Source organism: Aptenodytes patagonicus, chromosome 11, assembly GCF_965638725.1.
Source record: "Aptenodytes patagonicus chromosome 11, bAptPat1.pri.cur, whole genome shotgun sequence".
Classification (NCBI taxonomy): Eukaryota; Metazoa; Chordata; class Aves; order Sphenisciformes; family Spheniscidae; genus Aptenodytes; species Aptenodytes patagonicus.
Window position 1 is genome coordinate 1,992,731 of NC_134959.1, and position 25,908 is coordinate 2,018,638.

At 57.0% G+C, this 25,908-nt stretch overlaps 3 protein-coding genes across 11 annotated transcripts in view; 1 reads left to right on the top strand and 2 right to left on the bottom strand.

Moving 5' to 3' along the window:
- The first annotated feature begins 614 nt into the window (after window positions 1–614).
- On the top strand, window positions 615–3,269 carry CYBA (cytochrome b-245 alpha chain). Of its 2 annotated transcripts, XM_076348786.1 has the most exons (7): window positions 666–684; window positions 715–785; window positions 1,553–1,622; window positions 1,848–1,922; window positions 2,138–2,221; window positions 2,297–2,378; window positions 2,474–3,269. In XM_076348786.1, exons 2-7 carry the CDS (start codon window positions 728–730, stop codon window positions 2,654–2,656), a joined length of 552 nt encoding a protein of 183 aa, XP_076204901.1. In that variant the 5' UTR covers window positions 666–684; window positions 715–727; the 3' UTR covers window positions 2,657–3,269. The 2 variants fall into 2 exon arrangements, with proteins under 2 accessions (XP_076204900.1, XP_076204901.1); XM_076348785.1 differs by having other exon boundaries at window positions 615–785.
- Window positions 3,270–4,687: 1,418 nt separating this feature from the next.
- On the bottom strand, window positions 4,688–7,510 carry IL17C (interleukin 17C). Its single transcript, XM_076349194.1, has 4 exons — window positions 7,341–7,510; window positions 7,174–7,282; window positions 5,160–5,488; window positions 4,688–4,937 (listed from the first exon to the last, which is right to left on the bottom strand). The coding sequence occupies exons 1-4, from the start codon at window positions 7,508–7,510 to the stop codon at window positions 4,688–4,690; spliced, it is 858 nt and encodes a 285-aa protein (XP_076205309.1).
- Window positions 7,511–9,481: 1,971 nt separating this feature from the next.
- Window positions 9,482–25,908, bottom strand: part of ZC3H18 (zinc finger CCCH-type containing 18) — a 49,568-nt gene continuing 33,141 nt past the window's right edge. For 5 of the 8 annotated variants that reach the window (XM_076348941.1, XM_076348939.1, XM_076348937.1 and 2 more), the window contains 10 exons: window positions 25,441–25,641; window positions 24,259–24,384; window positions 22,585–22,686; window positions 20,649–20,792; window positions 18,706–18,858; window positions 16,422–16,582; window positions 15,639–15,835; window positions 14,349–14,445; window positions 11,916–12,012; window positions 9,482–9,768 (listed from right to left, as the gene is read on the bottom strand). In XM_076348941.1, coding sequence (XP_076205056.1) covers window positions 9,570–9,768; window positions 11,916–12,012; window positions 14,349–14,445; window positions 15,639–15,835; window positions 16,422–16,582; window positions 18,706–18,858; window positions 20,649–20,792; window positions 22,585–22,686; window positions 24,259–24,384; window positions 25,441–25,641 — 1,477 coding nt within the window. In that variant the 3' untranslated portion in view covers window positions 9,482–9,569. The remainder of the gene's footprint in view (window positions 9,769–11,915; window positions 12,013–14,348; window positions 14,446–15,638; window positions 15,836–16,421; window positions 16,583–18,705; window positions 18,859–20,648; window positions 20,793–22,584; window positions 22,687–24,258; window positions 24,385–25,440; window positions 25,642–25,908) is intronic. The other 3 variants (XM_076348938.1, XM_076348936.1, XM_076348940.1) reach the window with 2 other exon arrangements.

The window sequence follows — 25,908 nt, forward strand, 5'->3', positions numbered from 1 at the left end:
TGCGCCTTGAGGGGCTGGTCCTGTCCCCCGTCCCCCCAGTTGTCCCTGCTGGGACTGATCCTGTCCCCCCACATGGCCCCTCTCCCCCTGTGTCCCTTGCGGGGCTGATCCTGTCCCCCCGCACAGCCCCCATCACCCCACGTGGCCCCTGTCCCTTGCACGGCCCCTGTCCCCACCACGTCCCTTGCAGGACTGATCCTGTCCCCCGTCCCTCAGATGTCCCTGTTGGGGCTGATCCTGTCCCCCTGCAACACCCCTGTCACCCCCCATGGCCCCTGACCTCCCCCATGTCCCCTGGGGAGCTGATCCTGTCACCCCGGACCGGACTGATCCTGTCCCCCGGCACCACCCTTGTCACCCCGACATGTCCCCTGCCCCCCCCCGTGTCCCTTGCGGGGCTGGTCCTGTCCCCGCACGGTCCCTGGGCCCCGGTACGGCCCCGGGGGCTCCCCAGTCTGGCCCGGGGCCGGTGCTGTGTCCCCTTGGGGGGGGGGGGGCTGGAGCGGCTCCCCCGCGGGGGCGTGGCCTGTGGAATCAGGGCGTGGTCTACGGGGAGGGGGGGTGTTACCTCGGGCGAAGGGGGCGGGGCGGGAGCTTGGTTACATTGTAGCGTCGCATCCGCCTTCCGGGTCGGGCCGAACCGGGCCGAGCGGAGCCGAACAGGGCCGAGCGGAGCCGAACCGGGCCGAGCCGAGCGGAGCCGAACAGGGCCGAGCCGAGCCGAGCCATGGGGCAGATCGAGTGGGCCATGTGGGCTAACGAGCAGGCGCTGGCGGCCGGGCTCAGTGAGTGCGGGGGGGGGAGCGGAGAGGAGGGAGAGGGTCCGAGGGGTGCAGGGGCTGGGTGGGTGACGGGGACCTGGGTGCTGCAGGGGGTCCCGAGCGCCCCCGCTTCCCCCCCCCACCCCGGGCCGTGGGTGTCCCCGCACCGGCCCGGTGCATCCCGTGTTCCCCGGGCGCAGCCCGCGGCTGGAGGAAGTGAGCGCCCGGCGGCGGCGGGGGCTCGGGGGGACTGAGCCCCGGGGGGGGGGGGGGGGGGGGGAGCCGCAGGCACGACCCCGCTCAGGGGGGCGGCAGCCCCGGGGGAGGGGGGGCCCGGCCCCGCCGATCGAGGGGCGCTGGGGGCTTCTGGGGTGGCGCAAGCGGGAGGCGCCGGGGACGACCGGGAAGTCCCGGCCCCGCGGGGGATGCGCAGGGCTAGAGCCCCCTCGTCCCCCCTCGTCCCCCTCTCACCAGGTTTGGTGGCCGGAGGGGAGCAAAGCTCGTGACGGGTGGAGGTGGCATGTGGCCACGGGGCCAAAAACCTTCCCCCGGAGCCCCCCCCAGCCTGGAGCCCCCCCAGTTCCCCTCCCTGAATCCAGGGGGTCCCGCGTGTCGGGGCTCCCCGGGGCCGTAATCCCGGGTTTGGGGGGCTGTATCCCGGGTTTGGGGGGGCTGTATCCCGGGTTGGGGGTTTGTATCCCGGGTTTGGGGGGGGAGGGAAGGGCTGTATCCTGGCTTGGGGGGCCGTATCCCCAGGCAGGGACCCCACCAGCCCCGCTCTGTCCCCGCAGTCATGCTGACGGGCGGGATCGTGGCCGTGGCGGGGCAGTTCAAGGGCTGGTACTTCGCGGCGTACGCCATGTATCCTTGCGGAGAGGATGCCCGGGGCTGACCTGTGGGGAAAACCCTGCCCCAATTCGGGTGGGAGGCATGGACGGGGGGGCGGGGGGGAGACATCCTCCTCTTCCTCCCCAGTCTGGGCCCAAATCGCTCTTTCCCTGCCCCAAACAGCCCTTTTTTGGGGTGAGGGTTGTGCCTAGGGACTAATCCTGGCCCCGAGCACCCCTTTCCTTGACCCCCCCGCAGTGTGGCAGGCGTCTTGGTCTGCCTGCTCGAGTACCCCAGGAGCAAGCGGAAAAAGGGCTCCACCATGGAGAGGTGGTAAGTGGTGTCCCCCCCACCTCACCCCCGGGACTGGAGGGTCCTGGTACCCTCCCCCCCCCCCCCAGACACAGGGACATGCCATCGGGGTCGGGACCGGTGGGGTGGGTCCCACGGGTGGGTTCCCTGGGGTGCCCCATGCAGGGACAGCGTGGGGATGGGGGGTTCCTCGGGGCTGGGTGCCCCCTCTGACCCCCCTCAGTGTTGCTCTGCAGCGGCCAGAAGTACATGACGGCGGTGGTGAAGGTGTTTGGGCCCCTCACGAGGAATTACTACATCCGAGCCATCCTGCACGCTGCGTAAGTGGGGTGCGGGGTCAGGGCTGGGGTGCAGCCCTCCCCGGCCCCCCCCTGAACCCCCAATCTCTCGCACAGCCTGGCCGTACCCGCTGGTTTCCTCCTCTCCACCATCCTGGGCACCGTCTGCCTGGGCATCGCGAGCGGCATCTACCTGCTGGTGAGTGCAGAGCGGCTTTGGGGGTGGGTTTTTGGGGGGCTGGGGGCCCGGCCGGAGGAGGGGGCCCCCCCCTGACGGCCCCCATGGCTTTGCAGGCGGCGGTGCGGGGGGAAGAGTGGAGACCCATCGAGCAGAAACCCCGGGAGCGGCCGCACGTTGGGGACACCATCAAGCAGCCGCCCAGCAACCCCCCACCCCGGCCCCCCGCCGACGCACGCAAGAAGCAGCCGGCGGAGGTGGGGGGGCAGGTGAACCCCATCCCCGTCGAGGCTGAGTAACCGGGGGGGTCCTCTTGCCGCTGCCGTACCGCTCGCGCTCCCGCTTCCCAGCTGCACCCCGGCCCCTTGGGGGAAACCAGGGTGCTCTGCTCCTGGGGATCCCCAAGTCCCCAGGGATGCTCAGCTCCTTGGTGGGTCCCCAGCTCCTGGGGATGCCCAAATCCCTGGGGATGCTCAGCTCCCCAGGGGGTCTCCAGCTCCCGTGGGCTCCCCAGCTCCTGGGGATCCCCAAATCCCCAGGGATGCTTAGCTCCCTGAGGGGTCACCAGCTCCCAGGGGCTCCCTAGCTCCTGTTGGATCCCCAAGGATGCTCAGCTCTCTGGGGGGGTTCCCAGCTCCTGGGGATCCCCAAATCCCTGAGGATGCTCAGCTCCCCGAGAGGTTCCCAGCAACCCGAACGATCCCCAGCTCCTGAGCGGTCCCCAGCTCTCCAAGCAGTCCCCAGTTCCCTGGGAGAGCCCGAAATCCCTGGGGAACCCCAGCTCTCCGAGGGGTCCCCAGGCCCCGCAGCCCTGTGGGGACGGGGGGCATCAGGCAGCTCTGCTCCCTGCACCGGCTCTCGCTGTTTTTTGTCACTTCTGCAATTGCTGTTGCAATAAAAGGTGGGAAAGGCGCCGGCTCCCCCTGCCTCCCGCTCCCCTGGGTCGGGGGGGGGGGCTGCGGCTGCCAGGGCTGGGTTTGGGGGGGGGGGGGCGTTTAAGGACAAACGACCAACCCTGTTATGGGCAAACCCCATGGTGCAGTTGAAGCCGGGGTGGGGGCGCGCAGAGTGCGGCCGCTGCAGGGCCGTGTCCCTCCTGCCGGGGACAGGGACAGGGAGACGTCCTCAGGGGACATGTGGCGGGGGGGTGGGTGGGGTGGGGTGGGGGGGTGTCTTCCCCCGCCGCTGTGCCCTCCTGAAATCTTCCGTGGACACAACGGTGGGGTGAAGCTGGGGGGACGTGCGCGGTGGCACGTGGTTCCCCAGGGGTGAATCTGCACCGCAGCTGCGCAGCGTGTCCCAGGTGAGCCCCCAAAGGCTCGCGTCACCCCCGGCAGGGAAGGGGAGGACGTTTCCCTTCCCGCTTGTGGGTGCTGGAGGGCACCTGGGTGCCTGGGTGTGACGTGGGGGGACAAGGGACAGCCGCGGCCGTGCACTGCGTGGTGCTGACAAATCTTTGACCACCCCCTTGGGCAGCAGCAGCTGCTCTGGGCCCCCAGCGTGAACCCCGGTCCGGCGAGGGGTGCAGCCGCCCCAGGGCACCCATGGGTGCTGGCAGGGCATGTGGGGCGGCCCCAGCAGGTGGCGCTGGGCCCGTGGGACGTGGGTGCCCGGGGGCAGAGCCATGGGAAAGGTGTGGGTGGCGGGGTGCTGCGGGTGCTGGGGCTGGTCCCCCCCCCCGGGGCTGGGGGTGTGGGGCACCCCCCTGCCCTGCCACCCTCCTGCCCTGCCGTACTGGGTGCACTGGTGCTTTGCCCACCGTGCTGGGGCTAAGAGATGCCCCGCAGCCACGCATTGCCCCACGGGACACCCATGGACGTGCATCCATCCCCCTCCGCACCCCTTTGCCCCCCCCCCCCCCCCCCCAGTGCCGACCTCCCCACCACCCTGGCCAGGAACAGAGCAAGGATCGTGCCGGGGGGGTGTGTGTGTCGGCCTTTATTTGCAGGCTGCACGCTGCTGGCATTAAATAGCACATATAGAGGAGACAATAAATAGCTCTGCGGGGGAATAAATAACCAGCGAGCCCCTGGGCGGTGCTCGCAGGGTCTGGCCGCGGGGGCCTTGGGTACCGTGGGGTGATGCTGGACCCGGAGCTGCAGGCTTCGCGGGCGGCGGGGGGGGTGGTCAGCAATAAATACAGGGTAAAAAAAAAAAACAACTCCCCCAGCAGCAAGGCTCATAAATAACTCATAAATAACAAGGTGAGGGTCTGGAGGGGACACCCGGCTGCGGGGTGGGGTGGGCCGGGTGGGTGCTCTAAAACAAGCACGGGTGGGGGTGGATGCGGTGACACGGTCACGCTACGGGGCTCCACGGGAGCGGGGAGCTCAGCGCCCGGTGCGGGGCAGGACGCAGGTGCAGCCCACCGGCACCCTGATGTAGTCCACCTCGAAGGTGACGAGGCCGAGGCTGGCAGGACGCGGGCAGGGCTTGCGCCGCAGGACCATCATGGTCTGGTGGATGGCCACCGAGTTGAGCGACGTCGTCTCCCGACCCGTCTTGACGTCCACGCAGCCGCTGCAGAGGCACTCGGCGAAGGCCAGCTTGCGCGGGTAGCGGTTCTCGTCCTCGTCGATGCTGGGGGGGGGGGGGGCACGGTCAGTGAGCACCTTCCCCTGTGCCCCCCCCCCCCGCCCAAGTCACCCTGCGCTGGGATCAACCCCTCCGGGCAGGCAATGGGGATGCCCCCGGGAAGGGGCAGGTGAGGGATGCTCGGGGAAACTGAGGCACGGTGCAGCAGCTGGCATGGGGGGGGTGTGTGTGTGCGTGTGTGTGTGTGTCCCAGGCAGGGGCACTCACCGGTAGCGCCATGGGGAGATGGAGCGCTCGTTGAGCTCGCTGTGGAGGCCGGTGCGGAGCTGCAGCGTGGGGCAGGCGTGCTCGTGGTGACGGCGGTGGCGGCGGTGGCCGGTGGCCTCCTGCAAGCGCTCCAGCTGCGGCACCAGCTGCACGGGCACGTAGTGGTCCCAGCGCAGGCTGCGGCCCAGGAGGTGCGCGGGGGCCTCGCCGTCCCGCAGCTCGCCCGCGCTGTAGCAGTGGACGTGGGGGTGGTGCAGGGGGCTGCCGGGGCGGCGCAGGCCGCGGCACAGCACCAGGGCGCCCAGCAGCACCAGGGCACCGAGCCAGCCCTGTGCGAGAACCCGGGTCAGAGGGGGAGACCCGTGCCCCGCGCGGCACCCTCTACCCTGTCCTGGCACCCCACCCCCTGCCCTGGCACCCACCCCCCTGCCCTCCTGGGGCCACAGCCCGGCACAGGGACCCACAGGCCCCCCCCCCCCCCCGCCCCCCGGGGCTCCCTTAGGGGTGAGCTTGCAGCCCCCCCGCCCCCAGCCCCGGAGGGCTTTGACATGCAGAGCACCAGCACGTGTGTGCCTGCGCCCTCACCCCAAAAGCATGAGCACGTACCCACACATGCACCGGCACCCAGAGGCACCAGCACACACGTGTGTGCGCACACATTTACACAGCCAGAGTACCGGCACACATGTATCTACACACCCACCCCCAAAAGATGTAGCGTGCATATGTGCCCGTGTGCATGCACACACAGAACACACACACACACACACACACACACACACACACCCCCCTATACATACACGGAGAACACCTGTGTGCACACACAGAGTGCCAGCACACGTGTAGCTAGGCACAAAACATACACACGGTATCAGCCCGCACGCACAGGCACCCCGAGCGCCAGCACATGGGCACGCACGCGTAAAGAACACAAGCACATGTGTGTAACACACACGTTAGCACCAGTGCGCGCGTGCGCACACACACACGTGCACGCATATGTACAAGCACACATCTACACGTACACAGCCCCCCCACTGCCTTCCCATGCACATACACACAGGCGTGTGTGTGTGTGTGTGTGTGTGTGTGTGTCTACACGCACAGAGGCATCAGCCTCTGCTCATCTACACACCTACACAGAGGTAGCAGCACATATGCATAGATGCACATATGCATATGTGCAAACACACACTCTACCAGCGCACATGCCTACACCCAAACTACCCTTCCGTGTGCACAGACGCACACATATTGCCAGCATATGTGCACAGCCCCGGGCACACGTGCGCGTACAATACTGGCCAGCCCTCACACACACTGAGTGCTACGCTCTCCCCCCCCCCCCCCCCCCCCCCCACGTACCAGCGCACAGCCACATACACACGCGTGCAAAAAAAAAACACACCCCCGCGGCGTGCACATGTCGACATGCACCGCCGGCCTGACGCGTACAGACACATGCATCACCAGCACACGTGCATCCACACACACACACAGACACACACGCACGCACACACGCACACACACAGAGAGCAGCACCCGGCAGCCTTCACAATTCCATCCCTCCGGCTGGGGAGCCCTTATGGGCGCACACACACACACACATACACACACACACACGTGTGCGTGCACACACAAACACACACACACACACACACACATATATATACTCCCCCGCCCCGCCCGCACATGGCATGCAACCCCCCCCCCATGCATATATGTGCATGCACACACATGCGTTCTCACCCCATCCCAGCTGCCGCTGCTCCCCACCCACACCCCCCCCCCCCCTCGCCCCTGCAGCCCACCCAGGCCCGGCGTTACCATTAGGCGGGTGTCGAGGACGTGGGAGCGCGGCGACGGGGTCGGGGGGGGGTGTGTGTATATGTTGGGGTTGGGGGGGGGGGGGGCCCCCTCACGAACTGCTGTCCCGGGGATGCGGGCGGCCGAGTGGCAGCACCGCCGCCGCCGCCGCCTTTATATAGGGCTCGGGCAGGTGATGTACACACACCTGGAAACTCCAGCTCCGGCTGCCTTCCTCCTCCCCGCGGGCCGTCGTACTTCCTTCTCGAGCCAGCGTGTCCCAGTCCCGCGCCCGGAAATTGGCTCCCGACACCCCCCTAAAATTGGGGGCGGAGGGGGTGGGGGTGAGGGGGAGACACACACACACACACACACACACATACGACGGGACTGATGGGGATGGAGAGGCGCAGACTCGGAGGGATGGGGGCGTCCACCAGTTTGGATGCCCTGATGCCTTGGTGATGGGCGTAGAGCATCGTGGGACTGGTGTGGTCCAGGTCGCGGGAGGGCTCGGGGCGCCGGTGGATGGGTACCCAGGGCATCCCGTGCCCGCCGACGGCGGGCACGGGATGCCCTGGGTACCCATCCACCGGCGCCCCAAGCCCTCCCGTGACCCATGGGGACGGGATCCCCGTGCCCCAGACCACGGCCCCAGCCCTGGCCCCATTGCGTAAGCCCGACGGTGATATCACCATCACGTTCCCGGGGCTGCCGGAGCAGAAATCCCAAATTGGGCAACCCTGGAAAAGGGCTGAAGGGCTGCGTCTGTCCCCTCTGATGCTCCCCGGTCCAGCACCCAGGGAAAAAAAAAAAGGTCTTAAAGCCAGGACGATGGTGCTGAGCAGAGCGGGGAGGACGCGATGGGACCGGAGGAGCTGGTTCAGGGATGAGTAGATGAGGGTTTTGGTTCCCCCCCCCCCGCCCCCTCCCGCCTCTGCTCCGTATCCCGCAGGCAGATACGGAGCCCCGCGTCCTTCGACGAGCCCGCTTGCGCCCCAACTCGCCGCAGAGCCGGGCTTGGGCTCACCGGCCCTCCCGGCTCACCGCCTGGACGGCGGCACCCTGCCAGCGCCCTACGTGGCGCGCCGCCGGCTCAGCACCTTTGGATTCGGGGGTCTAGGGCTCAGGCTCCGTCCCCCGTAGAAAACCAGTGGTCCCAGTATAGCGGGAAGCACGGTACTGGGGGGCAGCACGCGGGAAAGGAGCTTTACGCAGCTGCAGGACCGGGCGCAGCCCCGCTTTGGTCTTTTACCGGAGAGACGGGACTTGCACCCGTTTCGGCGGTGACTTTATGGGGTGCCACACCCCCCAAGCAGGCAGGGACAAGGCGCGGAGAGCCTCCCACAGCAGCACACGAGAAGGAAGCGGGGACCCCATGCATCATCCCCCCCGAAGGCCTGGATGAGCCCAGAGGCACCCCCAGATTGTGCCAGGTGAAGCCAGCAGCAGGGGGGGGGAGGTGGGGGGGCTGCAGCCCCCTCCGCTCCCCTCCCCAGCAGGGACTCTGCCCCGCTAACGTTTAATACCAGTGAGATACTGGTTTAATACTGGGTCCAAGGAGCAAGGCGGGGGGCTGCAGGTTTGGAGGTTCCACAGCACTGGGGGCGCACGGGGAGGGGAGGGGGGCTCAGGGACACCAGGTACCCACAGCGAGGGGATGCGGCGCTCCCCCAAGAGATGCAGCAGCTCTTCCAGCTCCAGGCAGCCGCCCACGGCGGTGGCAGAGCCCGCGCGGCCACGGGGGCATCAGGAGAGCAAGAAAAATAAACTACACACCCCAAAGATTTTGGGGGGGAGGGGGGAGAGGGGGCACAGGCTCCCCAAGGCAAGGGAGAGGGAGGACAGGGGCAGGTAGAGAAGAGCAGAGAAAGGAAGAACTGGTTATCAAAATACTTTATTTCAGGGAGATCCCTCAAAAAAAAAAAAAAAAAAAAAGGAAGGGGAAAAAAAAAATAAAAGGAAAAAGGACCCTCCTTGTTAGACAGACACCCCCACAACACCTTCAGGGCTCCTTTTAAAACTAAAACAATCCGATGCTTAAAATAAAAGACAGATCATTTTCCCAATCAGACTTTAGTCAAGAATATATATATATTTTTGTTCCTGGGGGGGAGGGCAGGGGGAGAAGGTGGTGTTGCCAGTAGTTCACAGCAGTTTTCGGCTCTCTCGTTACACAGTATATAGAACTGCATTGCTGAAGACACTCAACACACAGCAGGGCTAACTAGGAGAATACAACTCAAGGCTAGCAAAGAGGAGAGGGCAGAGAGAAAGAGAGGAATAGTGAGAGCATCCGACGGGGCTGGAGTCCTCTGTGCATAATTTACATGGAACCGGCGCCGGCAGAGCCAGGGGCTGGCCCCGCTCGCCCTTCGGGAGCCGGAGCGAATCGTCGCGGGCGTCTCAGCTGACAAAACTTCCAATGGTTTTTTTTGGGTTTTTTTGGGTTTTTTTTTGTTTTTTGTGTGGTTTTTTTTTTTTTAAAAAGAATCGCAGCCAAAATAAGACAGAACTGCAAAATCCCAAAGTGGCCGCTTTTACACTATTTATAAAAACATGAACAGTCACTAAGGGGCGGAGCGGCGCTCCGCGCACGGCCCACTATACTTTCCCCGGGATTTTGGCCCGCTTGCGAGCGATGGCATCTTCCACCGCCTTGAGCTGCTTCAGGAGCTCCTCCCGTCGTGACAGGGTGCTGGACTTGCCCGCCTTGGCGCCCGTGGGGCCCGGCTCGGATGCTTTGCCCGGTATGCTCGTGACTTTGCTGGAGCTCTTGGACTGAGGCGAGAGCTGGCGTTTCCTGGCAGGGAGAGAGAGGAGAGGGTGGTGAGAGGGTGCTCGCCGGCAGCACGCCGCGCTGGAAACACACCCCTTCGGCATCTGCTCCGGCAGAAAGCGTCGCTCTAAGCGCCGGTGGAAGAAAACAGGTTCAAGACGCAAGGCCTGGGGTTGGAAAACCGGCTGAAACAGTAGAAGATCAGCTCCTCCGGGGGGATCCAAAATTTAAACTCGGCACCACGGCTGCCATGACAGCAACCCCCAAGGGCCGTGCCGGCTGTTGTGAGCCGCCCGCTGGGGGATGCACATGTGCAAGGGAGTTGACGGCCATACAAGCAAAGAGGGGAGAGCATCACGGGTAAACGCAGGGCAGCCCTGGAGAACCCCCACGGTCTCAAATCCTGACAGCCCCTGCGCCCTGCGATGCCGCTGGGTCTTGTGGTGCGGATCCGGCAGTTGTGGGGAGCTCGCAAACACCCAGCGCTGCGCTCCAGTTCTGCTCCAATGCTGCTTTGCTGCAGCCCGAAGCCGTTGCTGGGGGAGCAAAGCAAAGCCGGGGGAACGCTCCCCTCCCCTGCACGCGGGGAGCCTGGCCGGCCCTGCACGGGGAGGACAGGAGCCACCGGTCCCCGTGGCTTCTCCTGGATCGGGCTGCGACCGGGGCTGGAGGCAAGCGGCCTGCGGCTCTTCCCACGGCAGGCCACCACTTCCCCTTACAGTGGGGACAAGGATGACAGGACCGGGAAGCGGAGCGGCATCGCGAGCCTGCCAGGGTCTTGCAGCGCTGCTAGCTCAGTAACGCACCGAAGGCGCAGTCTGAACCTCGGCCGGCTCTTCCTAATGACTTGGACCATTCGGGAAAGCCCGCACCACTGCGGCTGCCAGCCTGCTGGCAGACGGCGGCGGCGGGAGTCACCGTCCCCTCTGTTAATGCCGCTTGCACCCTTTCGTGCTACGCTTAAGAGAAGCGGGGCTGTGCAAGCATGACCCAGACAACCCTAAGGAGTTCAAAACAGGACACAGACCTACCATTCGGCTGCCCCAGAGAAACCCGGTGTGTCCTTAACCACCCCCGTGCCAGGGCACATCGAACCCACCACGTGACGCTGCCAAACCAAACAGCAGTAGGCAGAAGAGGGTCAAGAACCAAGGATGCGGTCAACACCACCAGTCTGGAAAGGCTGAGGTTCCTCTTCACTGCTAGAAAATAGGACCTCAGGGCCTGAAGGAGGACAGGGCTGTGGCAGCTGGGGCTAGGTTTTGGTTTGGGAAGACTCTGACACACAGAAATTGAGGCTCGCTCGTGCCCCAGGCTGGGGAGAGGGGATGACACAAGTCCTGCCGGCCAACGAACGCAGGGGTGCGGGACAGGGAGGGCTGTGTCCGTTTGCTCACAGAGATCCTCGGAGAGATGACGCTAGAGAAGTGCAAAGCGGCGCTGGCTGGCTACGGGCAAGGAGGCCCGAGGAAGCTTTAGGTGTGCCGCGGAAGGTGCTCCACAACCCTTTAGCCAAAGGGCTCCGAGCGGAGCACAGCCCAAGGCCCCCGGAGCCACGCATCCAGTTCTGCAATGGGATTTTCCCAGCAGAGCAGCGGGTGCAGACTGCCAAGAAATCGGATGTGAGCTGGTCACCTGTCACCAGAGGGGATGGAAAAACGCAAAGCCGGGGCTAGTCGCCATTCAGTCTCACGCAGGGGCCACATTTTAACATCTCACAGCAGCAAAGCGAGCGGCTGAGCGTATGCCAGGCTATGAAGAAAGGGAATCGGGCACCCGAGCCAGATGCCACGAGGAGCTCGGCAGCGGGGTGAAGGGGTTGTACTTTCTTTCTCATTAGCACTACGCAGCGCTAGCGAGAAGCAGAGGCCCTGGCATGACTGAGCTTGCACCTAACCCAGTTGGCTCCTCTTCCTGGGACTGACCTCAGGAAAACCCCCAGGCTCCTGCTCGTTTCTGAGCTGGAACGGCTTAGCCGGTGGCTTCCGCATGAACCCCTGAGCACTTCTGGCTCCCGCCCAGGGAGCTTCGCGTCCTTCCTCTCGCTGTGCCTCCATGACAACTGGAAACTACGGCCTCAGAGCTGCTCCGAGAGGAGGGACTGAACCACTGGAGAAGTGTGAGCCCCAGCCTGGCCCACAAGAGACCCAGGAGAACAAGCAGGCACTGACCTGTCTGTCTGCGCGGGAGAAGGTTTCGGGTTCTGGCCCCTCTGTCGCTCTTGCTTGGGTGAAGAGAGTCTCCCGGTCGCCTTCCTGTCGCGAGAGCCTATCGGGAGAAGAAAAGGTGAGACGTTCTCGCTCATCTCCAAGGTACGGGTCGCTACCCTGCCTACCGTACCATCTCAGCAGTGTAAGGATGCTCTCTTCAGACCGACCAGATCTTGCCAGCAAAAAGCCAAGTCCAGCAGCAGCCAGAAAAGGAACCTTCTGTTGTGCACCCTGCCTTCAGGGGGAGCAGAAAAGCTGGTCGAGGCTGTGCCCCATGGTCAGCTGTACAAAACATCACCTGCGGGGAGCTGCACTGGCCCTCTCCTCACCCTCCGGCTGCTGGAACAAGGCTCCTCCGCTGCACTTTTAGGCCGTGCTTTGCTTGCAAACCTGCGGGGCAGGGCCGGCCCTCACGGACCGAGTCAGTGCCCCATTATCCCCTGGCAGATCATTCGGTTTGTGCGCAATGGGCACAGCGGCACCTGAGCTGGCTCCGCGCTGGCCAGATAACAGGGTGTATTTGCTTAAAGAGCGCTGTGCGAGTGCAGCTCTGCCGCTTTCGGAGCCAGCTGGGGCAAATGCACGGGCAGCATCACCCCCGTGTTTATTCAGCACAGACTGAACCATCGTGCCCTGCCGGAGCAAAGCTGCTGTGGGGACTCGCCGGTGGCGGGAAGCCCGCTGGGGTCCTGCAACAGCATTATCCAGCTTTCCTGCAGCGGGTTTCCCAACCGCTGTTATCCCAGCGCACAGAGAGGCAACTATAGCTGGAAGGCAGCCTGTGTGCCCGCAGGGCTGCCCGTGAGCCCCGGGGACGAGCCGAGCAGCACGCCCTGCTATACTGCACCGGGACAGTAACGCTGGCGGCTGCTGATCTCAACTTTCAGTAGCACTCCAGAGAGCAAAGGCACTCAGTTCCTTGGAGCAGCAGCCGCCTGCGTGTGTTAGGGCAGCCCTCTGCTCCTGAGGACTGACACCGTGGGAAGGACAAGGCTGCAGACACTGCAGATCTGATCGCGTGCAAGGCTACAGAACAGGGAAGCGAGACTCGGGGCACAAACACCAACCAGCTTTGCGCTGCGACACTGGAGCGCAAGCTGCACGCCGGAGGGTGCCCCTTGCTCAGTCCCAATTCAGTCAAGGGTACGCTTGCCACTGGGAGGTCAGGCTGAGTTGCCTTCAGGGCTTGTGTCCCATTTGCCACTGCTTAAAAATGCTTTATAACGTACAGACAACAAATAAAGTATATAATTACATCTACATCTATGTATCTACAAAATCAGCACAGTTTGCTAGGTCGGCCCATTCATTTGTCTGCAGCTCAGCAGCAGTTGTGAACTAGATCCTAGTGAACTTCAACCTCACCCAGTCCCTTCCATGCTGCCTTTGCTGGAGTTGAATGCAACCAGGCTATTAGCACAGAAATTTTTTCTGGCTGGCACCCAGAGTCAACAAGATACACCTACAGCCGAGACAACAGGGAAAACAACATCACGTGTCAATGCTGGCTTGTACGTCAAAACCAAGCACCTCTGGCTGACGACTCCCCCTCTTTGTTTTTCAGCAGCGACAGCAGAGGCTGGAGTGTGGCATTTAGGTCCCTCTCGATGCAGCGTGCCAGCTCTGTTTTCTGAGGTGCTCATACTGCTGCTGAGGATTCAGACACAGGAGAACACTTGGAAAGCCCGTGTCTTTCTAAACATACCGGGCAGATCAGATTGTGCCACACACAAGTGGGGAAATCGTCTCATTTCGCAGGACGGGTGATCTAGCCAATTATTGCATCCATCCCAGAGCCTTGGCAGCCCGTGTGCCCTTTCTAAGCACTGCCACAAACCTTTCTATCAGGAGAACTAAGATCCATTGCGATGCACTGAAACACAAGGCAGAGGAGACCCCGGGATACAGTAAGGGAAAACCCTATGACTTCCACAGCCACATCCAACGACGTTACTAGAGAACAGGAGGCCGCTATGGGACGGATGCGTATCTACAGCGGAGATGAGCACGCTGCGTCTTCAGAGCCAGGGCTTTTTTTTTTTTTTTTTGCAGTGGACTTACACAGACATAGTGGAGCCAAGGTACTCACAACGTGCACCACAAGACAGCTAGGCAAGGCCGGGTTCGGCCTGCCCAGGGCTGACCTCACCTCGCTTACTTCACAAACCGGAGCGTCTCACCTCCACCGTGTTTTTGCAGCAGGACAGCTAATACGCCCGCATTATCTGGTGACAATCGCACGCTCTGAAGGACACATGCCTGCAATTAACCTCTCCAGCGAGTGGACTCTTGCAGCAGAGACTTTCACGGGACATTTGTCGCTGGAGCGCCGCCTCGAGCGGCAGAGCAGGAACCCAGCCAGGCCAGGAGTCCCTGGGACGGCTGATGTCTCACCTCTGTCAGGTGACAGGTTCGCCCGTTTGGCTGGAGGAGAGGTCGGCCTGTCTTTGTCTGCTGGCTCGTATCTCTTCCTACTTCCTTTGTCAGCTGCCTGAAATGGAATTAAAACAGACAACGGAGCTGAGCAGCCACTTCCCTCTGGGGAGGGAAGCAGGCAGAGCTATTTCCTGTGACGGGCGCCCGTGATACGCTGGCTCGCTCACGCAAGCACGTCTCCTGTTAAACTCTTTGTGCATACCAGTCCCAACCATCACTGGCACCGTGTAATTCCCCTACCACCGTAAGCAAACAGCAACATCCTCCGGCACTGGGGCTAACGCTGCACTGTGTTTTACGGGCTATTTTCATAATTGCCAGAAACAGGAAAATAGCAGCATTTTGTAGAGGTTTTTTTTCGGCAGCACCAAGGATAGCAAATGTCAAGGAGGCATGTGGAGCCGTGCCTTCTTCCAGGATCCGACCGTGCCAGATGGTAGTTATGTGTAATTGCATACTCCTCCCCACGGAGCATGCTTCACAGACTTGATAAAGGCGCCTCACGTCATAGCACAGGGAAGTAGAGAAAACTGCGGCCTCAGACTGCAATGGGGAATTTGGACTGTCAGAAAAAAACATTAATGCTTCAAAAACAGGAACCTACCCACGTGACTGGGGCCAACACCCTGCTCCGGCACAAAACCCCACGAGGCTGAACTCTCCCACACGATCTGGATTGCAATCTCAGCCAAAGGCACCGAACTGGGGCATCAGGCTCAGTCGTAAAGGGGAAAGAGCCAGGCTCCCCGTGGAAAGCACGGCTGGTGTGGCAGGCACCCCAGAGAGGCGAGGCAATCACCACTTTTACCTCCTGACTCAGTTAGTGACTCGTCAGCAGTTCGCTCCAGAGCAGGCAGTGGGAGGAGAGCTTGCTCGGAAGCGTGCGGGGAGCATGCTTTCAGTGGGCAAGGCCCCAGCGCATGTGGGACTGCGCCGTGCACGCCTTCACCTCGGTGCTCCGGCTGCAGCCTTCGAGAAAGCGGGGAAGAGCCCTTGAAGCTGCAGCAGGAATGTGCCCCAGGGGAGCCGCCAACACAGCCCCAAACTCAAGCCACCACAGGGTGTGTGCTGTCAGACTGGTTCTGTCTGCCACCCTTCAATCCCAGCTGCAGACCTACCCGGCTGAGCTCATCCCGACAGCACGGAGCCTGGAGCTCCCCTTCCGCCAGCCCTGAGCCCCAGTATCCGTCCCATCCGCCCCTCGGACCCGCCCCGTGCGGAGGGAATCGCACCCACCCCACCTCTCACCTTATTCAAGAGCGTCAGTTTGATCTCTTTGTGAGCGCTGAAGCCCCCTTGCTGAGACTGGGGGGCTGAGGGCTGCTGGGTCTGGAGGAGCTGCTGAGATTTGCTCCCCTGGGTGGGCTTGGCCGATTTCAGGAGCTGAGCAGGCACGTCCCGTTTCCGCTTCTCCTCTTTAGCGCTATCTTCTTTTTTTGACTTTCCTGTTGAAACCAGAGAGCAGATGTAGTGATTTGCGACCGATTCCTTTCGCCTGCCCTCCCTTTGGAGGGCAGGGCAGGAGGATGCTGCTCCAGGGACCGAAAAAGCCCACACCAGTTAGCACAGCACGTGGCCCCAAGGTTAAAAGATTCAGGAAACCAGAGTTTCCGCAGAGAGGACACTTAACATAAAAGACAAAGAACAAAAGGCTCTTGCCGCCAACTCTGCTACGGTCTAAAAGAACAGAGGAGGAGCGACGTGATACTGGAGTTTTCCAGAAGATTTAGCATCACCTCGCAAGGGTGAAAGAGAACGAGGTAAGAGAGGGGGCATCAGGCAGAACTCCCAGGCAGGAAAAGGCATCTTTACAGCCAGAGACACATGGGTGGAAGTACGCAAACGTGTATTTGCTCCACAGCCTCTCTTCTCCATGGTCCCACCCTCCTCAGGCGAAGCCTCTGGGCTCCCCTAGTCTACGCCAGCCACAAGCGTCTGCCTCTGCTCAACAATTTTCCTGGAGCCCACAGATCTCTGCTCCCCCCTTCTTTTCCCAGGACCCCTTGGAGAAGAAAATACCAAACCAGGTACCTCTACCTTTCTTCTGCTGCGCTGGGGTTGGGGACCGGGAGCTGGCTGAGGAAACAGGACTGGCCAAGTCCGCGTACATGTCTTCGGAGTCGGCGCTGCGTACAGAGCTGCTGCTAGAGGAGGCACTAGAGACAGAAGAAACGCTGCTCACGCTCAGGGACCTGGAAAGAGCCAACAGCCCGTTACAGTCACGAATGCAACAAGAACCAGGCAGCGATGAGACAGACACCTTTGTTTTGATTGCCCTGCATGGCTGAGATGTCAGAAAGCTGCTAAGGCAGGCAATAACCAGGAAGAGACAAAGGCCGTGTCTCCTGGGGCGCAGACGATATGAAAAATCCCAAACATGTTAGATGCAAGTCTAGAAAGTACTGTTTATTTATAAACAGGATTAAGGCAACATGTAAACAGGTCACTGTTTCCCCAGGTAAACAAAAAGTGAGAGCAGCGTGTGCGCTATCATGTACAGGCCAGTGTTATGGCTCAGGTCAAGAGTTCCCTGGCAATGTTTTTGTTGTTTGGCACACATTTATTCATGGAGGCTTTAAAAGCCCTGGAGTCCCAAAGCCCACAGCTCCTGCCCAGCTCCCCAGGGTACAGGAGAGCCCAGCTGCCTGTTTTGAGGATGCACGTACTGTCACGACTGATAATGACAGGGAAGATGCCTATCATATGGCTGGCTACCTTCTAATAGTGCCTGTAAGATGGCTATCTTCTAATGGATTCACAACATTAAAAACGTCAGGCAATCAGTATATTAAGGATGACTTTCTACTTAGAAACGTATCAGACAAAAATACAGTGCTATGCATCAGACTCCCCTTCAGGGGCACACCACCACTGCAGCATCACTATACCGAAGCAGCTCCAAAAATCCCAGCTAGCTGGGGGCCGGCTGGCACCGCAGCCACTGCCACGCGGGACCAGGCGTACGCTAACTACATGAATATTTAGGCAGCCTCTCCAGCAGGTTCTGCAGGCCACACCGACTTTTGCGCTCCAGCGACTGCTCTGCCAGCAACGTCCAAGCTCACTCGCTGGAAGCTGGCTTGCCTGTGACTGAACGGCTGCGGCAGCCGCAGCACAGACAAGCCCTGGAACAAGCTGCAAAGTTGCCACCCGCTGGTATCCTGACAGAGGCGAGTTTTGAGAGGCCTCATCGACTGCTGCAATGGCGACCGGATGAGCCATAAACTCCTTCTCCAGGAAAGCTCTGGGCTACAAGGTTGTGACAGCAAATCTGGTTTGGGCACAGACTGTATTTCCTATGTTTCCTCCTTTTCCACACACCTGTAAAAGCAGCAAGCACGGCCCCGGTGCCACACAACACCTGCATTAAGTTTTCCCCATCTTCTCCTCTCAAGCCCCGTACGGCAGGGCAGTGCAGAGCCAGCGTGCCTGAGCGCTCTCTGAACCTCTTGCATCACCCCTGCCTGATCTGATGAATGCGACAAGCATGTAGTAAACAAGTTTGTATTTCCGTAAAATAATGCGGATGTTGAACCTTGGAGTTTCACAGAGTTCAGCTATGTGAATTACCGCTGATCAGAGCCAAGTCCTACTTAATCCACTAGTTTTACACTATTGGTCTACTTCTAAATCTGTTTCACAGGGAAGCGTCGTGTTTCAGGGCTGCTTGTGAGGTTTCAGGGATTCCTGTGTGCGAACAGATGCAAAAAAACAGAACAAAGGACTTGAAAGAGGTTTATTTCATGACTCTTTACTGGAGGGAGTTAGCTGTTTCCAAATCCCGCAGACTAACAGCCATATAACTATTCACTTGGGGATAAAGACAAAGGGAACTGGCCGTGCAACTTTACCAGCAAAGTAAAAATACCTACCGAAGCAAAAGGACCTACCCTCTCCTGACAGGCCAAGCATCTTCCCTAAGGACATTCAGTAGCCAGAGGTAGTAGAGGTTTACAAGAGCAAAGCTCCGTAGCCTAAAACTGTTACCTTGTAAATAAATTAGGATGTGGGATCACCCTGGCCATGAGGAGATGCTTTGGTCATAATTTAGGTAAGAACGGGCAGTTCGGCACACATAACAGATCGTCTCCTTGAATAAGCCACAAGGACACTACCAGCATTGTACTACTGTCACGATTCAGGACTCAGGATTCGTAACACCACACAAAGAAACAATCTTGTTTCACATCCTAATTACCTATAGCTTCTCACACTTGAAGCTAGAGAGAGTTTTAGCTGCAAGAAACCACAACGGTTAAGAATAGTTATAACCTCCTCCTACTTCAACAAAGGTTACGAAGGGTCGAGGCTGTACCTGGATTTCCTGGACCCAGACGGGGAGTGGGAGACTGAGGCAGACGATGATCTAGAATGAGATCTGGAGAGAGACCGAGACAAGGACCTAGATCGGGAACTGGAACCGCTGTAGCTGCTGGCACTGCCACTGATGCTGCCGCTGATAGTCCGCCTGCAAGACAGCAAACGACATCCTCACCTCGCTGCGCTCCGCCGTGAAACGGGGTTAGAAGAAACTGTTTAGGGACAGTTCGAGCATGATGCTGTTGTCCCGTACTGTATGCAAGATTGGTGCTTTGCAAATGTTTCAGATGTTCTTCTCAACCTTGCGTTCCCAGTCCTGAGGAAGCATCTGTGTTCTGCACAGTAGATGTTTTATGCAAGACTGAATAATGCTAATGAAAGTCAGGAAAAGAATGAGCTAAAGCACCTTAAACCTGTAGTGATACCAGAAGCAAATGCTTCCCGCAAAGAAAATTTGCTAACTGCGTAACACAGTGGGACTACCTTGTATTTCAGGCTATACAAATAATCATACACATTTTTTGTGACTAACACACCAGTACTAAAATAAATAGATCTGTTTTGTCATTTGCATGGCAGGGAGAGTGTAGGGCAGTGGGGTTTGTGTGGGTATAAGCATAAAAAAACCCCCCAAACCCCAAGATTGGAATAAAGAATAAGGGAAGGTGGCTAAAGACATCCAAGATTGTTATTAACTAGTTAAAGTGAAATGGAAATTAGAACTGATGGAGTTTCTGGGGAAAAGAAACTGTCATGATCAGTTTTCACCTATGGAGACATAACTGCTCAGCCCAGGCCTTTTCTTTAGCTACTGGGAAGAAACAGGAGATGTAATCCCTTGCAAAATTAAGAATTGACTCAGGATGCTTCTGAAAACCTGAACGGAAAACAGGCTTACAGCCATCTTCAAAACACACCGACAAAAAGCATCATTCAACGATCCGAGAAAACCACATATGCCTTACTGCAAGCATAAAATATTCTCAGTCTCCTTGTGTGCTCATAAAACAGACATTTCTAGTAAATACGTTTCTTAGGCACCAAACTACTGCTTCCACAGGCCAGACACATAGTTACCGTACTGCTATTTCAAAACTTCTAACCTAAGAAGGATGCAGGATGAGTTTCAGCTGTGCTTAGCTGCCTCTGTGTCCCCCCAAGAGCAGGCAAGGCTACCTGCATTTATCCTGTAAAGTTTTTAAACACAGTACAATGGATTAAGCCTGATAAACATATTTAAATACAGACAAATGCTCCTTGTTTGAAAACCGTCAGAAGCCTCTCATTTCAAATGCGAAGGGAAGAAACAAAAACAGTTAGGACAGACAGAACAAGTCACTTGAAATGTTCAAACTAGTCACACAGGATGACGCCAGGAAGAGAAAGTAGAGCAGGGGAGCCAGCAAGTTGTGTACTGGGGACAGCGAAAGTAGCGGAGTTTTTCCTCCTCTCCTCCAGTGGTACTGCTGGATGCTGACAAACCAGCTCCTGGGACCACACAGAAATACTCCCTCCATACTGGCACGTGTTTAGAGTAAACAGGGTCCAAACCCATCACCACACACCTCGACCCTCCAACACGTCAGATCCGCTCTCTGGACAAAACGCACCTCTGCCTCCTTGCTGCACGGCCTCCGCAACCAGCAGCTCTCAAACATGTCTTTTTTTGCACTGCAGACCCTGCCTTTTGACACATTTCATGTGTTCCACCTACTTCACCCCCCAACCAGCCTTCAGAGGCAGGAGCCACTTGCCGTGGCACGTCACTAGCATTCCCCCCCAACTCCTTCCCCCTCTTCCCGTTTCCCTCCTGCCCCAGGAAACAGATTTCTCCTTTAATACTGGAGAGCCCTTGTAGTTGGTACTCCCGAGAGAAACCCAGGATTTTGCTCTATCTTCCAGGAGACCGAGCCTCACTCCACCCCACAGCTTTCTTACCTCCTGGGTGGAGTCCTTGTCTGACGTTCCTTCCTTCTTGCTTCTCGATTATCCCCTGGTTTGGCTGGCTCCGGTGCAGCTGTTGTAATTTTAGTGAGTGGCTGAGGGACTGGAAGGGCACCTAGTTTCTTCACAGATTTTTCACTACAAAAATTAAAATTTTCATGTGCTTGATCAAACTCGGTAGATGCGGAACACAGACATTCTCACAAGCGATGAAATGCATTCATGTTTGTCATTGACTAAATATTACATAGATATGATTACCGTAGCTACAGACACTTGGCTATTTCACCAAAACACGCTCAAACAACACGGATTCCCCTAAAGGGATCTGTTTCCCACGTTCTAAATCAAGTCACCTTTTCAGAGACAAGTTACTATACAACAACCAATTTTGGAGACATTCGACTTGTAAATTAACCAACGAAGTAGGCTGCGTGGAATCGCTGTTTCTTACCCGTTTGATTCTGTGCATTTTTATCCAAAACACATCCACCTACTTAAAATCTGCCAGTCAGGCTTCAGAATCAAATGCACACAGTTTATGCAAAAATGCTCTTTTTCACTCCATCACATGGATTAGCAGGGTGCAAGAGAGCCCGCGCGTGCAAATGTCCCTTGGACCCGTCCCTTGGCTCGCGTTACCCTGCCGAACACTTGACGGGCTAACACCATCGCAGAGCACCGCTACGCAACGTTTTTGTGACTTTATCTAGCACCCACTAGGCGAGACGGGGATCGCTTTGGCTCTTCAGCGCTGCTCACTTCTGGGCTCAGAGCACTCCAACCTCTGCTCTAATAGCTGGCTACTGCTCAACATCCCCAGCACTGATGTCACGCTTACTATTAACTGGGGAGGAGGTGGCTGTCTGCGTACAAAAATAGAGACTGTTAATTCCAACTCTTGTGCTTAAGAATATCTGTATTCACCCCTTGCAGAACACAGGATTAGCTGCATGAGTTGTTATGCAGCGAAAACAATCCCCGTGCTAGCGCTAGTGCAGGCTGCTGGCTGGTGTCAAGTGTTACCAAACCAGCACTGCAATGTGCACTAGAAGGGTGTAAAGAGATCGCTGCAGGCGGAGAGCGTGTCCTTAAAGGGCTGAACCCTCTCAGTTGAGAAGAGGGAAAAAAAAAAAAGGCAAAAAAAAAGCAGGTCAATAAGGCACAAGAAGTGTGGCAAAGGGGATTGTCCCATATTCCGGAGAATTCAGGGGGATTCCCATGGTGTAATTTATTTGCAGGTCACCTTAAAAAAGGTGACATCACTACGGTGTTGTGTCACCCTCCAACGTATCCATAATTTACTATGTATTACAGGAGTTTGTGAAATAGCAACTTCAAGCATTTAAAAGAGCAGGAGCGCTGGCATAATCTGCTGAACCAACAGTTTCATAGCTATAGTACTGTTTCAATTTGTCTCCAATATTAAGAGTAGAGGAGGCTGAACCATTTCTTTATTCTAAGGCTGTGCATTAACTAAAGCTACAGTAGAGGAATGAATTAAACTTTCTTATAGCTCCTGTATAAACATATCTGCAAACACAGAATGTTTAAATAGTAAATTATGCACGTGTTTAAAATACTCGTGTACACGACAGGGGCCTTGACGTGGCACTTAGGGACGTGGTTTAGTGGTGGACTTGGTAGTGTTAGGTTAACACTTGGACTCGATCTTAAGGGTCTTTTCCAACCTAAATGATTCTATGAAATACTTAAGGACACCTGTACAGTTTAACTTGGATTTAGTAAGTGAAAGTGTCATCATTTAATTAAATACGCAAAGCTAAGCACTCTTCTATGCAGGTCATATTTTGCATCTTCCATTTCTTCCTTAAACTGTCAACCAGGTCAGAAGGGTCTGACTCAGGAATTAGGCTACTGTTTGGAGCCTCTCCTGCACCGTGTTATGAAAACAGAGATGGAGCCTTACCCTTTACCAGCAGGTGGTAATAACTCCCCTTTAGCCTTCGCAAGCGGCTTGTGCGGAGACGGTGTTGGAGAAGGAGAGGGCGAAGATGAGAAGGACCGTGACCTAGAACGGAAGGACACACCACTCAGCTCAGCCTCTGGGGCTGCAGAAGGGCTTTCCTGGCTTCCAGTCCATTTAGCCACCACTCCCTCCTTCGGCTAGTGACCGCATCCCAGGAACTAGTCCCCTTGGGTCTGAGCTTATCCCAGTTTTATATTTGGGTTCTGCTCAACAAAACCAACTTCTGTGACCTGACCAGTGGTAGACACAGAAAACAAAAGGAAAAAGTAGGGTTGGTTCCAAGAGAGGCACTCTCTCAGGCATTCCACACCAACACCTGAGGCTTTCTCCATACTCCCTGTATTCTCTCCTTAGGGAGAGTATGTCTACAAGAAAGTAAGTAGGATTTTGACTTGCAAGTTCAGCATGATCTGTTTCAACTCGCTTTACGTAACTCCTAGTGCAGTCCACAATCCTTTAAACAGCAGTAAAAAAAAAAAATCTTGGGAGAAAGACACAAAAAAAATACATCTAACTGGATATCTGCAATTTCTGGAACACAAGGAGAAAAATGAAGCAGAATATATCACAGCCAACAGATCAAAGGGCAAGAGCTGTTTCCTAAGATCAGGACTGACCAAAGAGGCAAGCCACTTGCACAGCACACCAGATGCTGGCGTTCAAGCGATTCACCCCACTGTCAAGACGGGAAGTACCCCTGTTGCAGCCTAGTACTTCAGAAAGGCAGACGCTTCGGCGACTTGCTTTCTGAAGAACTGTTAGGCACTTGGGTGTTCGTCACTCTCCTACCTTCAGAGAGAGGCATGCTAATCGAAGTGCATCACCTATGCCTGGCATTGTCCTGCAAGGAACAAAAGCCTGAAATGGGGCGGATGGGGGAAGGTCAGCCTGCTCCCCAGAAACACGTGTGCGCTTGCGTCGAGATCAACTCCCACCTGAGCCTTTCCTAGGAGAAACCACGTCTCCAAAAGTGACACTGTGCACTCCCATCAACTGCGTGATCCACTCTGGGTTTCTGTGTGATTTCAGCTCTGAAGAGGTGCCTATCTAGGGAGCCAGTTCTCCTACTATTCATATTCCAGACTCGGGAAACTGTCTGCAGGGGCAAGGAAGTGGCAGAGTAATAAACATGCCTCTGTTTAATCAGCATGGGACACTGAATTGCTACTTTGAAGTGTCAGGACTATCACAAGACACAACTGCTTTAATAAAGAAATGTGATTTGCCTCTTTAAATAGAAATCTCAGCGCAATAGAAAAGAGATGCCAGTAACTTCTTCCAATCATAAAATGCAAATGATGGAAACGTTAATCTCAGCCAGGCTCCTACAACCACTCAGCTACCACAGGCATGGCAAACAGCCCAGCCACGACAGCACGGTACTCATGGGTGGGAGTACTGGGGAGAGGAGGGGGTGGCTGACATATCTGCTTCATTCAACAACCAAACCGGCAGGCTGCCTTGCAGTCTATCTTATTTCCCTCACTCAGGAAAAGTGGTTTGAATGTTTTATTTCAAGAGTTGGCTATTTGCTTTTAAGTAGCAGCAAAAGTAGCTGTTAACAAGTGTTTGGAAAACAGTACACCATTACTTTCAAATCCAAGGAGCCATTACCTGGACCTGCTGCCTGAGAAAGAGCTGTGTCTTGAAGAGCGACTAGAGTAAGAGCTGTAAGAAGATGATCTGGAACGAGAGCGCGAGGAACCTGAACCAGAATAGGTGGATGAACGAGAAGAGGACCTGAAAGAAAAGTATTAAAATTCAGCACCTCTCGAAAAGTCCTCTGAGACCAAGGTCTTGCTTCCAGTACCTTCTTCCCAAGTTCTCAAACACTCCTCCAAAAATTACCTGCCTTCTCCTCGGTGGTCTGCTAGGACTACAGCCTCTCCCCGGTCTCCCCTTTTCTTTTAGGGAGGACCCCGTTGTTGCTACCCGCTTTGTGCCCTTGAATAGGCCTCCCCTCCTTTAGCTAATGACCTTCCATCCCTTTTTGAGAACTCCTTCCACACAATTTTACGCCTTTTCACCAGACAATCCCCCGATAGGTTGGGTCACACGCATATGAGAAAACAGAAAAATCTCAGGTGCAGTGATCCCAGCAAGAAAAGCTATCTACTTCAGGAGGTCTTTGGTTTTTAGATCCATATCTTCAATTCAGCGTGTTCCTCATTCCTCTCTGATACTTTTTCCCCCTCTTTTCAGGAGCTTCAAGTTCAAGCATTTAAAGAAAATGGATCCAGCTTATGCCTCAACTCCCCTAGATTCAGGGCGCTTCTTTCTGAAAAGTGTTTTTTATCTCGCACCCATTGGTTTCCAAGCTCCACTGCAGCCCTCTAGGGCTCTGTCAAGCCTCCGCAACCCCAGTTTTTCCCCAGTGGCATCAGCACGCTCTTCCTGGAGTGGGCTCACCTCATTCCTCCAGCACTCCTGGTGTGAAGAGGCTCCAATTCTTACAGCTCCCAGCTCCTTCTGCTCCCATTAAGGTCAGTTTTCATCTAGGCGAGCTACTAATCATCTGGACTGCTTCCAAGTCTAATTTCCCTGAAGAGTGACTTTTCCAAGGACCTGTCTTTTCTTAGTCTTCAACAGATCGCATCACAGCACCCACAGTTACGTGCCCCCTTTTAGCTTCCATCTCGCTACCTATATGCCAGTGTCCCTAGCTGTTACTGAGCAGCAAGCCTTGAACTGCTTTCCCAAACATCTCAACATCTTCCACTGACAAGAAAGAGTCATGCCGCATTCCCTGACACACTAACAAGGCTCGGATGCGACACGCTCTTCGCCTTCACTCACCTTGAAGAGCCAGAAGCAGATGCTGAAGAAGCAGAGGTTTTTCGGCGCCTACGTGCACGGCTGGGAGAGACAGAGACACCGAGTTTCTTTTTGGGGGACTTGGATCGGCGCCAGGGGTCCTTCCATTCATCTGCTCTCTTCGACTGAGTGGTGGTAATTGTGGTTGCCTCCTTCTCCTTCTTTGGTGGCTCAGGCTGACGGCTGGAAAACAAGAGGGGTTAAGTTGCTGGGACTTTTTTTATATAGTAAGGCTAATAGAAGCACAGGGCCAGGAAAAGATCTCAGAAATTCATCCTTTGTACCAGTTCTAGCTCTTAACCTCCACTGCAGGATATTCAGCATCATTTTGGGGTGACGAAGTGTTAGAACAGCTATCATTTTGTAAATCAGTGACTGCAAGCCCATCAAAACAGCAGTACCTGCAAGTTCTGTGAACTACTTTGTCGCACTGACCAAGCAGTGATCGAC